Source organism: Mirounga leonina, unplaced genomic scaffold (genome assembly GCF_011800145.1).
Source record: "Mirounga leonina isolate KUSES-001 unplaced genomic scaffold, KU_Mleo_1.0 Mir_114, whole genome shotgun sequence".
Taxonomy (NCBI): domain Eukaryota; kingdom Metazoa; phylum Chordata; class Mammalia; order Carnivora; family Phocidae; genus Mirounga; species Mirounga leonina.
Window position 1 is genome coordinate 790413 of NW_023270265.1, and position 17633 is coordinate 808045.

At 40.0% G+C, this 17633-nt stretch overlaps 1 protein-coding gene across 6 annotated transcripts in view; it reads right to left on the reverse strand.

The window, feature by feature from the left end:
* The window catches only part of ASCC1 (activating signal cointegrator 1 complex subunit 1), a 108939-nt gene that overhangs the window by 78498 nt on the left and 12808 nt on the right, over positions 1–17633 (reverse strand). For all 6 annotated transcript variants that reach the window (XM_035021262.1, XM_035021256.1, XM_035021234.1 and 3 more), the window contains exon 5: positions 15477–15655. In XM_035021262.1, the coding sequence (XP_034877153.1) occupies positions 15477–15655 (179 nt within the window). The remainder of the gene's footprint in view (positions 1–15476; positions 15656–17633) is intronic.

Genomic DNA, 17633 nt, shown 5'->3' on the forward strand with positions numbered 1-17633 from the left:
ATGAAAATTCCACTGAATGGGATTAACAACAGATTAGCAACTTAAAAAAAAAAAGAATCAGTGAACTTAAAGACATAACTACAGAAACTATCCAAACTAAAGCAGACAGAAAAAAAAAAGTATGGAAGCAAAATGAACAGAACTTCAGCAACCTGTGCACCAGTATCGACTGGTCTAATATATGTGTAATTAGAGTTCCAGGAGAAGAGAAAAATAAATAATAATGCCTGAAAATTATCCAAACCTGGAGCAACATCAGCAAAATGGCTGACTAATAAAATCAAGGCCCTCATTCCCCCATAGAAATACCAAATAAACAACAACATTCAGACCAAAGTAGCTTTGGGAGAACTCTAGAAACTAGTTAAGAAGCTGTTAACAACCAAGCAAATGCCTAACCTTAACCAAGAGAAGCTACTCAAAATGGTTTTCAAGTTTTCTCTCCATCTGTTGCCTGCCCCTTCCCCAAAGCAGCACAACAGGTCAGGAGGAAGCCACTCAATTTTCACTTCTTCAGGAGGGCCGAAGGAAGAGTGAAAGTAGCTTACAGTGTTTTGGCTTATTAGGAGGCTGCTGAAGGAACTGGTTTCTGTCTTGCCTGACTTGGAGCGCTGCTGGGAACAGTGGCATAGTCTGGATATCAGGTTGGAGGCCACCGTAAGTAAGGTGAGTTCTTGCCCATGAAGCAAGAGAGCTGCCGGGGAAAGCAGACTTATATGTATGCGAGGGCAAGAGACTATGGGCAGAGAAATACAACAGAACAGCTAAGGCTCTAAAAGGAAGCCAGAGTGAGATCGTAGAGAAATTAAGGCCCTCAAAACAGCCATATATAGGGCTTGGCGCACACACAGGCCAAGGAAGACACCTCCCCAGAAAAGGTTTGACAGGACCCTTAACCAAAAGTGAGATAATTTAAGCAGCAAAATAACTGAGCACAATAGTAAATTATAAGCACTTGGAAAAAATTTAAATTCATTAAACCATACCAATAATAAATAAAAGTAAAGGGAGAGGGGTACCTGGGTGGCTCAGTCAGTTAAGCATCCAACTCTTGACTTCGGCTCAGGTCATGATCTCAGGGTTGCGAGATCAAGCCCCAAGTTGGAGCCTGCTTAGGATTCTCTTCTCTCCCAATCCCTCTGCCCTTCCCCCCCTTTCTCTCTGTGGCCCCCCAAAAAGGAAAGGGAGAAGTAAGGTCTCCTACTTACATGAGAATGTGGAAAGCTGAATACCAAGTGTAGAGCAAGTGCTAGAGTCGGAAAATGACCATTGTGCAACCATCATGGTAAAGACTGGATCAAGTAAGAATCATCAATGGCTGCTAGGTCTGAGGGAAATGTTGATGACGAGCAGGATATCTGCATGATCTTAGAATATCTCCCCGCAGAATGTTTATTAGTTGCAAGAGAGATATAAAATAATTATTATACTTAGGAGAAATCAGGCAACACCTTGACTGAAGGTAACAACACTTAGGAAAAACAGATGCACATTTTATGCCCCAGATGTGATATTCTCATAAGGACACAATATCATCTATGCAATACTCTGATGGAGAAAGTATAACATCAAGCTAACCACAAAGAAATACAAGACAAATGCAAAAAAGAATGCTCTGTTTTTAAAAGAACGTTGGAAGGGACTGTATTCTTCAAGTATGTCAGTAACATAAATCATGGGAGGGCGCCCGGGTGGCTCAGACAGTTAAGTGTCTGCCTTCAGCTCAGGTCATGATCCCAGAGTCCTGGGATCGAGCCCTGCACTGGGCTCCCTGCTGAGCAGGGAGCCTGCTTCTCCCTCTGCCTCTGCTTCCCCTGCTTGTGTTCTCCCCCTCTCTGTCAAAAAAACCCCATAAAAGTCAGAAAGGCTATGAAAAGTTCAGCTAAAAGAAGTTAAACATAAAAATTAAATGCAATTCCTGACTCTATCCTGGAACTTGGATTGGAAATGTTATAAGGGATAGATCACATAGCATTAGAGCATATAGGTATTTCTTATACAATTTCTTTTTATAATTTTTGTAAATTTTAAATTATTTCCAACTTAAAAAAAAAAAAAGCAGCCAAACATCTTACACGCAGAAAAACAAAGAATTACAACAGATTCCTTATCAGAATCTATTTAAGCCAAAAGACTATGGAATAATGTCTTTATGACGCTGAGAGAAAAAAACTATCAACTTAGAATCCTATAACGAGTAAAAATAACCTTTCAAAAAAGAAGATGAACTAAATATTTTTTCAGACAAATAAGAGCTGAGAGAAAGTGTTTCTAAAAGACCTGAATTATAAGAAATCTTGCAGGAAGTTGTTTACTTAGAGAAGCAAAATTAATGACAATGAGACAAAGGACAGAAGGGAAAAAATAAATGATATATAGTAAGGTTCTTCATTATACATAAAGTACTACGATATTATTTGGAGATGATGAATTAAGGACCTATAGTATAAATCTTACAGCATTTACTTAAAAAATGAACAGGTGGGGCGCCTGGGTGGCTCAGATGGTTAAGCGTCCGCCTTCAGCTCAGGTCATGATCCCAGGGTCCTGGGATCGAGTCCCGCATCGGGCTCTCTGCTCCTTGGGAGCCTGCTTCTCCCTCTGCCTCTCTCTCTCTGTCTCTCATGAATAAATAAATAAAATCTTTAAAAAAAAAAAATGAACAGGTGTAGCTAATAAGCCAACAGCATCGATAAAATTAACATTTTTAAACACCTGGGGCTCCTGGATGGCTCAGTCAGAAGAGCCTGCAATTCTTTATCTCAGGGTCATGTGTCTGAGCCCCACACTGAGTATAGATTACTAAAAGATAAATAAACTTTAAAAGAAAAAAGTAGCTATTTAAAGAAATATATATATATATAAATAAAAATTTTCAACACCCTCAATCCAAAAATGGTAGGAAAAAAATGACCAATGAAGAGGTGGAACAAAAAAAATTGCAAAATGGTAGATTTAAACCCACCCATATCTATAATTACATTAAAAGTAAACAGTCCAGGGGTGCCTAGGTGGGCTTAGTCGTTAAGTGTCTGCCTTTGGCTCAGGTCATGATCCCAGGGTCCTGGGATCGAGCCCTGCATTGGGCTCCCTGCTCAGTGGGAAACCTGCTTCTCCCTCTCCCACTCCCCCTGCTTGTGTTCCCTCTCTCGCTGTGTCTCTCTGTGTCAAATAAATAAATAAACTCTTAAAAAAAAAAAAAGTAAATGGTTTAATCATTCTAGTTAAAAGGCAGAGATTTAAAACACAAAAACAATATCCAACCATATGCTGCCTTTAAAAAAACTATTTTTAAGGGACACCTGGGTGGCTCAGTCATTAAGCGTCTGCCTTTGGCTCAGGTCATAATCCCAGGGTCTTGGGATCGAGCCCCGAGTAAGGCTCCCTGCTCATGGGGAGCCTGCTGCTCCCTCTCCTCCCCACTCATGCTCTCTCTCAAATAAATAAGTCTTTTTAAAAACTATTTTTAGGGCGCCTGGGTGGCTCAGTCGTTAAGCGTCTGCCTTCGGCTCAGGTCAGGATCCCAGGGTCCTGGGATCGAGTCCCACATCGGGCTCCCTGCTCGGCAGAAAGCCTGCTTCTCCCGCTCCCACTCCCCCTGCTTGTGTTCCTGCTCTCGCTATCTCTCTCTCTGTCAAATAAATAAATAAAATCTTAAAAAATAAAAAACTATTTTTAATATAAAAATAAAATATGTGGGGTGCTTGGGTGGCTCAGTCGGTTAAGCGACTGCCTTTGGCTCAGGTCAGGGTCCTGGGATCAAGCCCCATGACAGGCTCCCTGTTCGGCAGGGGGCCTGCTTCTCCCTCTCCCCATGCTTGTGCTCTCCTGCTCTCTCTCTCTGTCAAGTAAATAAATAAAATCTTAAAAAAAAAAAAAATACAAATATACTAAAAGGATGGAAATAGACATACAATGTAAATACTAATCAAAGGAAAGCTGGAATGGCTATACTGACATCAGAAAAAGTAAATCTCAGAACAGGGAATACTGTCAGGGATATAAAGGGATATTTCATAATTATAACGGGATCAACACATCAAGAAGATATGAAAAAAATTAACAGAAATGAAAGGAGAAATAGATGAATCCATAATCACAGTTGGAGATTTCAACAGTCCTCATTCAGTAATTAACAGGATAGAAGATGAGTAAGGATACAGAAGACATAAAGATCACTAACAACTATATGATATAAATAATGTTTATAAAACAATCAACCCCAAAACATCAGAATACACATCTTTTCAAATGTACACATAACATTTACCAAGATAGACTATATTCTGGAACAGAAAACAGATATAAATGCATTTAAAAGAACAGAATCAAAGTATGTTATCTCATCAAGAGAATTAAATTAGAAATCAGTAACAAAAGGGCGCCTGGGTGGCTCAGTTGGTTAAGCGACTGCCTTCGGCTCAGGTCATGATCCTGGAGTCCCGGGATCGAGTCCCGCATCGGGCTCCCTGCTCGGCAGGGAGTCTGCTTCTCCCTCTGACCCTTCCCCCTCTCATGTGCTCTCTCTCATTCTCTCTCTCTCAAATAAATAAAATCTTTAAAAAAAAAAGAAATCAGTAACAAAAAAGGTATCTGGAAAATCCCCAAATGTAGAAAAGTAAACAACATGCTTTTAAGTAACACAGGGGTCAAGTAAGGCTTACAATTTATGTGAATTTATAATTATCTCAAAATAAAAATTTTAACTAAAATACTAAAAAAAAAAACAAAAAACCACAAGGGAAATTAGAAAAAACTTTGAACTAAATGAAAATGAAAGTACACATATCAAATTTGAGGAGATGCAGCTAGAGTAATGTGTAGAGGGAAATTAATACCTTTTTTTTTTTTAAGATTTTATTTACTTTGAGAGAGAAAGACAGCAAGAGAGGAACACAAGCAGGGGGAGTGGGAGAGGGAGAAGCAGGCTTCCCGCTGAGCAGGGAGCCCGATGCGGGGCTCGATCCCAGGACCCTGGGATCATGACCTGAGCCGAAGGCAGACGCTTAACGACTGAGCCACCCAGGCACCCCAGAAATTAACATCTTTAAGTGCTTATACTAGAAAAGAAAAAAGTCTTCTATTAACAATTTAAGTTTCTACATTAAGAAACCAAAAAAAGAGCAAATTAAACCCAAAGCTATGCATAAGAAATGTAATAAAAAAGATAAAATTAGGGGAATGCCTGGGTGGCTCAGTTGTTGGGCATCTGCCTTCGGTTCAGGTCATGGTCCCAGGGTCCTGGGATCGAGCCCCACATCGGGCTCCCTGCTCTGCAGGAGGCCTGCTTCTCCATCTCCCACTCCCCCTGCTTGTGTTCCCTCTCTTGCTGTGTCTCTCTCTGTCAAAAAATAAATAAAATCTTTAAAAATTAAAAAAATAAAAAATAAAAAAATAAATGGTACTTAAACTAGACATCTACATGGGGGAAAAAAAATGAACCTCAACCCTTACCTCACACCACACACAAAAATTAATATGAACTACTGACCTAAACATAAGAGCTAAAACATAAAACATAGTTTTATACTTTTTTGTTTATAGAAGAAAACTTTGACATCATAGCAAACACAGGCATTTTTTTTTTTAAGATTTTATTTATTTGACAGAGAGAGAGACAGTGATAGAGAGCACACAGGTGGGGAACAGAGGAGAACAAGGCTCCCCGCTGAGCAAGGAGCCCGATGTAGGGCTCGATCTCAGTACCGGAGGATCATGACCTAAGCTGAAGGTCAGACGCTTAAGTGACTGAGATACCCAGGTGCCCTGGCAGAGATTTTTTTTAAAGATTTTATTTATTTATTTGTCAGAGAGAGAGAGCGCGCAAATATGCACAAGCAGGGGGAGTAGCAGGAAGAGGGAGAAGCAGGTTCCCTGTTGAGCAAGGAGCCTGATGCGGGACTTGATCCCAGGACCCTGTGATCATGACCCAAGTCGAAGGCAGACGCTTAACCAACTGAGCCACCGAGGCATCCCCAAAAAGGCAGATATTTTTCAGAGGCAATACAAAAAGTATAGACCATAAAAAAACTGGACTCCATCAAATTAAAAAATTTCTGCTCTTCAAAAAACACTGAGAAAATGAAAATATAAACCAAAGACTGAGAAAAAAAAATATGTAAAACATGTATCTGATAAAGGACATGCATCTACAAATATAAGAACTCTTACAACTCAACAATAAGAAAACAAACACTTAAAAATAGACAAAAGTTGGGCGCCTGCGTGGCTCAGTTGGTTAAGCGACTGCCTTCGGCTCAGGTCATGATCCTGGAGTCCCGGGATCGAGTCCCGCATCGGGCTCCCTGCTCAGTGGGGGGGTCTGCTTCTCCCTCTGACCCTCCCCCTCTCATGCTCTCTGTCTCTCATTCTCTGTCTCGCAAATAAATAAAATCTAAAAAAAAAAAGACAAAAGTATATACACTTAAAAAGGGTTAAAATGGGGGTGCCTGGGTGGCTCAGTCCGTTAAGCGTCTGCCTTCGGCTCAGGTCATGGTCTCAGGGTTCTGGGAGCAAGCCCCGCATCAGGCTCTCCTCCAGCCGGGGGTCTGCCTCTCCTCCAGCTCATGCTCCCTCTCATGCTCTTTCTCTCTCTCAAATAAATAAAATATTAAAAAAAAAAGGGGGGGGAGGGGTAAAATCGTAAATTTTATGTTATGTACACCTTACCACAATTAAAAAAAAAAAAGACAGAAAAGCTAAAGCACCACCACCAACAACAAAAATGGGCAAAAGTTTGAAGACACTTCACAAAGGCAGATATAAAAATGGCCAGTAAAGCAAATGAAAAGATACTCGGCAACATCAGGCATCAGGAAAAATGTATACTGAAATCACAGAAAGACAAGCTACTAAATGGGAGAAGATATTTGCAAATGACGGATCTGATAAAGGGTTAGTATCCAAAATTATATAAAGAGGGGCACCTGGGTGGCTCCATCTGTTAAGTGTTCGACTCTTGATTTCGGCTCAGGTCATGGTCTCAGGGTCATGGGATGAAGCCTCATGTCAGGCTCCACACTCAATGCGGAGTCTGCTTGAGGTTCTGTTTCCCTCTCCCTCCTCTTCTCCTCCCTTCCCCACAAATATTTTTTAAAAATTATATAAAGAACTTATACAACTCAACACCAAAAAAACAAATAATCCCATTAAAAATGAGCAGAAAACATGAACAGACATTTCTCCAAAGAAGACATACAGTTAGCCAACAGATACATGAAAAGATGCTCAACAGCACTCATCATCAAGGAAATGCAAATCAAAACCACAATGAGGTATCACCTCACACTTGTTGGACTGGCTAAACTCAAAAACACAAAAAACAACAAGTGTTAGGAAGGATGTGGAGAAAGAGGAACCCTGTGCATGGCTGGTGGGAATGCAAACTGGTGCAGCCACTGTGGAAAACAGTATGAAGGTTCCTCAAAAAATAAAACAGAACTACCATATGATCTAGTAATTCCAGTACTGGGAATTTACCCAAAGAATACAGAAACACTAATTTGAAAAGATACATGCACCCCTATGTTTATTGCAGTATTATTTACAAAAGCCGAAATACGGAAGCAGCCCCAGTGTCCATCAATAGATAAATGGATAAAGAAGATGTGGTATGGGGGTGCCTGGGTGGCTCAGTCGTTAAGTATCTGCCTTCAGCTTGGGTCATGATCCCGGGGTCCTGGGATCGAGCCCTGCATCGGGCTCCCTGCTCAGCGGGAAGCCTGCTTCTCCCTCTCCCACTCTACCTGCTTGTGTTCCCTCTCTCACTGTCTCTGTCAAATAACTAAATAAAATCTTAAAAAAAAAAAAAAAGATGTGGTATGTATATACAATGGAATATTACTCAGCCCTAAAAAAAAAAAAGAAATCTCGCCATTTGCAACAACATGGGTAGATCTAGAGAGTATAATGCTAAGTGAAATAGCCAGTCAGAGAAATACAAGTACCATATGGTTTCACTCTTATGTGGAATTTAGGGAACAAAAGAAAAAAAAAAAAGAGATAAACCAAAAAACAGACTCTAACCTATAGAGAACAAACAGATGGTTACCAGAGGGGAGGTGGTGGGAGGATAGGTGAAAACAGGTGAACGGGATTAAGAGTACACTGATTGTGATGGCACTGAGTAACATACAGAATTGTTGAATTACTATACTGTACACCTGAAACTAATGTAACACTGTATGTTAACTTTACTTGATTAAAAAAAACCCAAAAACCCACAGGTCCAAAGCATGCCCACCAGAGTGGCTGAAATCAAAAGACAGATACCACCAAATGCTGGCAAGAGTGGGGAGCAACCTGAACTCCCACACATTATTTGTGGTGGAAGAGGCACAATTTCTCACACTCTCAATTATACCCCTAAGTATTTGCCCAAGAGGAATAAAAACAAATACTTAACAAAAAGGTTTCTACACAAATGATTATAATAGCTTTGTTTATTACAGCCAAAGACTAGAAACCACCCAAATGATCAACAGTTGAATGGATGAACCAATTTTGGTACACACATGCAGAGGAATACTACTCAGCAATAAAAAGAAATCAACTACTGTAACACACACACACCAACAAGAATGACTCTCTCAAAACTATTATGGGACTGCAGAGAAGTACAAGGGAACATTTTGGGGTGATGGAAATGTTCTGCATCTTGTTTTTAATGGCTGTTACAACTATATAATGTTTATCAGAACTCATCAAAACTGGGGCATTATATTGTATGTAAGTTATAGCTGAAAAAAGTTGATTTTTAAAATAGAATAAAAAATTTAAAGTTTACATTCCTTTAACCCACATATTCTACTTTTTTTTTTTTTTTAAAGATTTATTTATTTATTTGAGAGAGCGAGAAAGTACATGAGAGGGGGGAAGGTTAGAGGGAGAAGCAGGCTCCTCGCCGAGCAGGGAGCCCGATGCGGGACTCGATCCAGGGACTCCAGGATCATGACCTGAGCCAAAGGCAGTCGCTCAACCAACTGAGCCACCCAGGCGCCCCACATATTCTACTTCTAAGAAATTACCCCAAAATGTATCCCAAAGAAATGATCAGCCAAGGACATAAAGATGCACACACAAAAAAATGTTCATTACAGCATTATTAATAGAAGTAATTTCCTTTAATGGCCCATTAATAGAGGACTGATTAAATAAGCTAGGGTACTGGGGCACCTGCAGGGTGCAGTTGGTTGAGCATCCAACTCTTGGATTTGGCTCAGGTGGTGATCCCAGGGTTGTGAGATCAACCTGTGTGTCCAGCTTGCCCTCAGTGCAGAATCTGCTTGAGATTCTCTCACCCTCTCCCTCTGCCCCTCCCACTCATGCATTCTTTCCCTCTCTCTCTTAAAAAAATAATAAATCTTTTTAAAAAATGTTAAGGTATGAGGCGCCTGGGTGGCTCAGTCATTAAGCAGCTGCCTTCGGCTCAGGTCATGGTCCCAGGGTCCTGGGATCGAGCCCCACATCAGGCTTCCTGCTCAGTGGGAAGTCTGCTTCTCCCTCTCCCACTTCCCCTGCTTGTGTTCCCTCTCTCACTGTGTCTCTCTCTGTCAAATAAATAAATAAAATCTTTAAAAAAATAAAATAAAATAAAATAAAATAGTAATTAGGGCACCTGGGTGGCTCAGTCAGTTGTGGAACCAATTCTTGTTTCAGCTGGGGTTGCGATTTAAAGGTTGTGGGAAGGAACCCTGAGTTGCGATCTGTGCTCAGTGCAGAATCTGCTTGAAATTCTTTCCCCCCACTCCGCCCCTCTGCCCTCCTCCTCCCCCTGCTTGTGCTTGCTCCCTCTCAAATAAATAAAATCTTCAAAACAGTAATTAGATTTGTATGTATTTACCTGAAACATGTTGTTAAATCAAAAAATTGTTACAAAACACCGTGTATGACAAACTTTATTTTATTTTTTATTTTTATTTATTTATTTATTTTTTAAAGATTTTATTTATTCATTTGACAGAGAGAGACACAGCGAGAGAGAGAACACAAGCAGGGGGAGTGGGAGAGGGAGAAGCAGGCCCTCTGCCGAGCAGGGAGCCCGATGTGGGGCTCGATTCCAGGACCCTGGGATCATGACCTGAGCCGAAGGCAGACGCTTAACGACTGAGCCACCCAGGCGCCCCGATTTTATTTTTTGAAGATTTTTATTTATTTGAGAGAGAGGGAGAGAGAGAGCACATGAGATGGGGGAGGGTCTGAGGGAGAAGCAGACTCCCCACCGAGGAAGGAGCCCGATGTGGGACTCGATCCTGGGACTCCAGGGTCATGACCTGAGCTGAAGGCAGTCGCTTAACCAACTGAGTCACCCAGACGTCCAGACAAACTTTATTTTAATAAATGTATATAACAAATACACATGTGAACTCAAAATTTATGAGCCAACTCTCTATAGCAACAGGAATCATCTTTTTCTTATAAACAGGAGAATGTTCAGCCCATTCTTATTTTAGAGATGAAGAAATGATCAGAGATATCAAATGAGCATCAGAGAACCAAAACAAGACTGAATGCCACAGTCTTCCATGAAACAACTCTTATCTCAATGAAAAGGTATATGCTCTTCAAAGCTACTAGAAGCGGGGGAGGGGTGTGGCGCCTGCCTGGCTCAGCCATAGAGCATGCAACTCCTGACCTGGGGTTGTAAATTCAAGCCCCATGTTGGGTGCAGAGATTATTTAAAAATACAATCTTTAAAAAAAAAAAAAAAAAAAGTACTAGTCGGGAACTCACCTAAGTAGGGGTAATAAATGCAGAGTACTACTGGAAAATGCCTAAAAGCTTTAATGGTCTCTTAGTACTTACTTACTCTTTTATGCTGTGCTTATTCCCCTGCTGTTGTCAGAACGCGGGAAAGCAATGTCACTATGGAATCACCCTGAAAACAAGAAGGAAGTACTCTGGACTGATTAAGGCCAGCATGACATTCATAGTGGCCAATCTCATTCCAGTTGAGTTAAAGTAATCATTCTCCAGGGGCGCCTGGGTGGCTCAGTTGGTTAAGCAACTGCCTTCGGCTCAGGTCATGATCCTGGAGTCCCGGGATCGAGTCCCGCATCGGGCTCTCTGCTCAGCAGGGAGTCTGCTTCTCCCTCTGACCCTCCCCCCTCTCATGTGCTCTCTCTCTCTCATTCTCTCTCTCAAATAAATAAAAAAATCTTAAAAAAAAAAAAAAGTAATCATTCTCCAATATTTGTTCCCTGTCAGCTCAAGTTAGGAACTAAAGTGAGAAAGTATACACACACATACACACACACACACAGAAAAAAAGGCTAACAATACAAACTGCTTGTCACATACCAAATATTTGTAACATTTCAAAACATATATAACCACGGAGCTTCAATAAGTTGGTATTTACAAGGTAAAATAATTTCAAAACTTACCAGCACCCCAGCCCCAAATTTACCAGCCCACATTGAAACTTCACTGTTCCTGATCTTCTCCTACCCTACCCTCCACTGAGAACGAAATCATCTTGCTATGTAATGCTAAGAGAAAAAAAAATATTCTGATGGCTTCCTAATTTTATATATATATAGTAATTATATATATATACATATATAGTATTTGACTTATTATGTGTCTTTGTTCAAGCACATAAATGCCAAGTTAATCACTTAAAAATGGGTTATATAATTCTATGCTGTCTACCCATATTTTCCAGTCTGAACCTACTCACCTTTGTAGTCTCCTTTTAAAAAAGTTGTTTTGAGTAGAGTTGACACAATGTTATATTAGTCTCAGGTGTATAACATAATGATTCAACTTCTCTATACCTTATGCCATGCTGTAGTCTCCTTCTTAAATAATCAATTTTATCAATTCTCATTCCTGGTTCCACACAAGTACTTGGATTCTAATACTTCTATATCTATCTATATTTCACTATATTCTAACATATAAGACCCAGCTTGAGGGGCACCTGAGTGGCTCAGCTGGTTAAGTGTCTGACTCTTGATCTCAGCTCAGGTCTTGATCTCAGGGTTGTGAGTTCAAGCCCCATGTTAGGCTCCACCATACTTAAAAAAAAAAAAAAGAAAAAAACATGTAGAGAGGTTCACTTGCCCAAGTCTACACAGATTGAGGAACCCACAATCACACCCAGGTTCATCTGTTTCAAGAACCAAAGATATTAACCACTGTTCTATTCCATTCCATATGCTTTTATTCCTCTCTTCATTACATGATTGGGAAAACACAGCATGGACGGACATCCATATGCATAAAAATGAAGAGCTGCAGGCAGAGGGAGAGGGAGAAGCAGGCTCACCACCGAGCAGGGAGCCCGATGCAGGGCTTGGTCATGACCTGAGCCGAAGGCAGACACTTAACTAGCTGAGCCACCCAGGCACCCCCTGGGTATTTACTTTAAAGAAGGGAAAACTATGTTCACATAAAAACCTATACATAAATGTTTACAGCAATTTCATTCATAATTGCCCCAAACTGGAAAGAACCCAAATGTCCTCCACTGGGTGGATGCCCAAGCAAACTGAGGTGCATCCAAACAGTGATACTACTCAGCAACAAAAAGGAAAACACTACTGATATACACAATAGCTTGGCTGAATCTCAAAGGCATGATGCTGAATGAAAGAAGCCAGTTTCAAAAGATTACATACTACATGATTCCATTTATACGACATCCTCAGAAAGACCAAACTGTAGTGACTGAAAGAAATCAGTGATTGCCAGGGTTTGGGGTAGGGAAGAGGTTACTGTAAAGGGATAGCATGAGGGAGTTTTGTGGGGTAGTCAAGCTGTTCTATATCCTGACTGTAGTAGTTGGTTACAAAAATCTATACACATCCCATGTGGCACCTGGCTGGCTCAGTTGGTATAGCATGCAACTCTTGATCTCAAGGTTATGAGTTCGAGCCCCACACTGGGTGTAGAGATCACTTAAAAATAAAACATTAAAAGAAAAATCTAAACACATCCCCAAAAAGTCCATTTTAGTGCATGATAATTTTTAAGGTAAAATAAAAGATTCTTTAATTCTTCTGCAGATAACTGGTTAACTAAATAGGGGCTAAAAAAAAGTTACAACCTTACCTCTTGTTATATATCAAAATACATTCCAAAGAAACTAAAAAGTTAAATGTAAATTATGAAGTAATACTGATCCTCTTAATATACATGAAGCTCTGACAAATAAAAAAATGAACACTTTCAGAGAAAAATGCACCAAGACATGAAGAAACAAGAATTAAATATATGAAAAAGTCTTATCTCACCAATAATCAAATAAATGAACAATCAAGCAATGAGCTAATATTTTTTGTCAACTGGATTACAAAAACACAAAACCTTAAAAGAATAATAACACCAATAATGGCAAGGGTGGGAAAAGGAACCAAAAGAAAACTACAGTTTGACATGTTAAGTGTTATTACATTTCCTGAAGGTAATTTGGAATATATGTCAAAACCCTCAACTCACACACACATACTCTTTTTCCATTTTCAGGAATTTACTAAGAAACTAATTAGACTAGTACAGAAAAATGTATGCAGAAGAAGAGTCATAACATCATTATTTATAATAATGAAAAACAAATAATTTAAAAAGATAAAATAAATTATTATCCTATGACGTGGGAAACAAAGACAAAAGAAAAATTAAATTTCCTTACTACTTACAGCCCATTGATAAATCCTTCAAACAGGCAGAGTGACATTCCTTTAGGAACTCAGCTACCTTGATTTGATACTTTGCTAAGGGCAAAAGGCAATCTTAGCTTAACATTATCCCAACCCCCCAGGATCCTGTAAGTCTACTTTAACACATAAAATTCCTTTAGAAACTTCCTTTATCTCTATCCCCCAAGATATATGTTAGCAATCATCCCCCAAGCATACAACCCATACTTCTGAAGAGTCTCATGGCTAGGGTTTTACTAGACAGTAATAAATGGCCTTTTCCTAATAACAGCTAGCCTTTGAGATCCTGGAAACCTTGCTCCCAAAATTCCTTAAGAGACTTACGCTATCCCTAGCCCCCTCCCAACTTGAAGGTATATAATCAGCCACTCCTCATGACCCCGGTACAGCTCTTTCTGCCCATGGGTCCTGTCCCCATGCTGTAATAAAACCACCCTTTTGCACCCAAGATGTCTCAAGAATACTTTCTTGGGGGGCGCCTGGGTGGCTCAGCTGGTTAAGCGACTGCCTTCGGTTCAGATCATGATCCTGGAGTCCCGGGATCAAGTCCCGCATAGAGCTCCCTGCTCAGCAGGGAGTCTGCTTCTCCCTCTGACCCTCCTCCCTCTCATGCTCTCTGTCTCTCATTCTCTCTCTCTCTCTCTCTCAAATCAATAAATAAAATCTAAAAAAAAATTTAAAGAAAGAGTACTTTCTTGGCTATTGGCTCCAAACCCTACCACTTCAAACCACATCCTTATATATCCATATAATAGAATACTAAGCAGTCATTAAAAATCAAGTTATCTGAACTGTTAATTGAAATAAGATTATGTTATTTTAGTCATGACTGCTATAACTTCCTTCCTGTCTCCAAAGCAAAAGGAAAGATTTCTGTTCAATGACAAAACAATGATCATGGAATAATGCAAAATTTCAAAGAAAGCAGGATATAAAAGCATATATAAGCCAAATTCTATTTTTTTAAACATCTGTGCATGTGCCACAATATTCTCTCTCAGTGGTGAGATTATGGGTGACTTCTTATTCATCTTTTCTTTATTTTCTAAACTTTCTATAAAACACATATTAAAAGAAGAAAAAAACAAAAAACCATATATTCTGTTCATTAATTTTTTTAAATCAATGTTTCTTTAAATCGCCCAAAATTATATCCAAAAGAAGTTTTCAAACTTGTTTTCTAAGGGGTTCCTGGGTGGCTCAGTTGGTTAGGCATCTGACTTCAGCTTAGGATATGATCTCAGGCTCCTGGGATCGAGCCCCACATCGGGCTCCCTGCTCAACAGAGTCTGCTTCTCCCTCTCCCTCTGCCCCTCCCCATGCTCATGCTCTCTTTCTCACTCTCAAATAAATAAATCTTTAAAAAACAAACAAACAAAAAAAACTTGTTTTCTAATCTAGATTATCTGCTGTTATCCTGGTCACAAGCATTTCACTGTTACATAAGAATGAGAATTTCTTCTAGTTACTAATCCCAAATAAGCCATTACCATCCAGGGCAGAAGATCTACAGATAATGGATTCTTATTAACATTGCCACCCACAAGGTGCAGAACAGTATGTATATTAGGATAATACTTTTATGTCTTAAAATTTTTAAAGAATATTTCAGTAATATATAGAGGCTTATGTGCCAATATGTCTATACTTCTTTTTTCAGTTTAGAATCATAAGAAAGCATCAGAAATGGTTACCTTTTTTGGTGGGAGAAGAAATGTATATCTTTCTACTGTTTGAATTATGAACCACCATTTTTGTACTTTTTCTTTACTTTTTAACTTTTTGTTTTGTTTTGTTTTGTTCGCTGCTTACCATGGAGCACTTCTCCAGTACTTCCTCCTGGAACTTCAGGAATCGCTCCTGAACCTCAGCTTCATTGAGGAAAAAGGCAAGGAAGTGAGTGAAGGGTTGCTTTCTTCTAAAAGTGAGCAAAAGAACATCAATCCGAGTTCGAGCTGAAATTACACCACTTCGATGCTGGCCAGTGATTACTGCAAGCAAAAAAAAAAGGAGGGGAGGGATGTTTAACACAACCATCCAGTGTTGTAAGGTAAGTGGCCTTAATACTATCATCGCTGCAGAGCTCGAACAGTCCTGAATGAGTACATAATGTCTGAACAAGGGACAGTACCAAGGGTAAGAAAATTACTAATGAATTCAATCTAAGCAGAATGAGGTTTAAAAACAGAATATCCTTGGGGTGCCTGGGTGGCTTAGTCAGTAATCGTCCAACCCTAGATTTACGCTCAGATCTCAGGATTGTAAGATCGAGCCCTGCTTGTCGGGCTCGTGCTGGGCATGGAGCCTGCTTAAGATTCTCTCTTCCTCTCCCTCTGCTGCTCCCCCTGTTTGTGCATGCGCGCTCTCTCTCCCTCTTTCTGTCAAATAAATAAACAAATCAATCTTTAAAAAAAAAAAAAAAGACCACCTCATGAAGTAGAAAAATGAGTTAAAAAAAGCTATATAGCTTCATAGCAAACTCTCATACCTTGCAGGTGGGAATGTAAAATGGTGCAGCAGCTATGGAAAAGTATGGCTGTTCCTTAAAAAGTTACAAGGAGAACTACTATATGTAAAAAGTTACAACGAGAACTACCATCTGACCAGCAATTCCACTCCTAGATAGAAATCCAAAATAAGTAAAAACAGGGCGCCTGGGTGGCTCAGTCTTTAAGCGTCTGCCTTCGGCTCCGGTCATGATCCCAAGGTCCTGGGATCAAGTCCCACATTGGGCTCCCTGCTCAGCAGGAAGCCTGCTTCTCCCTCTCCCACTCCCCCTGCTTGTGTTCCTGCTCTCGCTATCTCTGTCAAAAAAAAAAAAAAAACAAGTAAAAGCAGGTATTCAAGGGGTGCCTGGTGGCTCAGTCAGTAAGATCACACTCTTGATTTGGGGGTCATGAGTTTGAGCCCCACATTAGGGGTAGAGTTTACTTCAAAGAAAAAAAAGAATAGGTTTTAAAAAATAATATGAAATAGGGCGCCTGGGTGGCTCAGTCATTAAGCGTCTGCCTTCGGCTCAGGTCATGATCCCAGGGACCTGGGATTGAACCCCGCATCAGGCTCCCTGCTCGGCGGGGAGCCTGCTTCTCCCTCTCCCACTCCCCCTGCTTGTGTTCCTCTCTCGCTGTGTCTGTCTCTCTGTCAAGTAAACAAATACAATCTTTAAAAAAAATAATAATAATAATAATATGAAATACAAGAAAAAATCCTGAAAAATTTTTTTAAAAAACAAAACCCAAGTGTCCAAAAAAAAACTCGTACACGAAGGTTCAGAGCAGCTCTAGTCGCAATACCAAAAGGTGGAAACAACGCAGGTGTCCAACAGATAAATGGATAAACAAAACGTCCCATCTCCATACAATGGAATAGTATTCAGCCCCCCCCAAAAAGAGAATGAAGTACAGATACATGCAAAAATATCACTGAATCTTGAAAACATCACACTCAGTGGACGACACCAGATAGAAAATGCCACTATATGCTTCCATCTAAGAAAGTAGCCAGAACAGGCAAATGCAGAGGGACAGAAAGCAGATTAGTGATAGGCAAGGACTGGAGGTACGGAGGAATGGGACTGGGAAGTGACTGCTTAATAGGTATGAGGTATCCTCCCTTTTGGGAGGATAAAAATGTTCTGAAACTAGATAGTGGTGATGATTACACAACACTGTAAATGTACTAAATGCCACTCAATTCAACACTTTAAAATGGTCCAAATGGGAGGTCCAAGGCTGGCTCAGTCAGTAGAGCATGTCACTCTTGATCTGGAGGTCATGAGTTTGAGCCTCACATTAGGTGTAGAGTTCACATAAAGAAAAAATTGTCAAACTGGTAAACTTTATGTTGTGTATATATTAACTACACACAAAAAAAGTATGAACACTACATCACATAGAAATTCAAGCAACAATAAAAAGTTAAGAGCAATAAATGGAACTTTCTGTCATGTCAATTTTTTTTTTTTTTTTT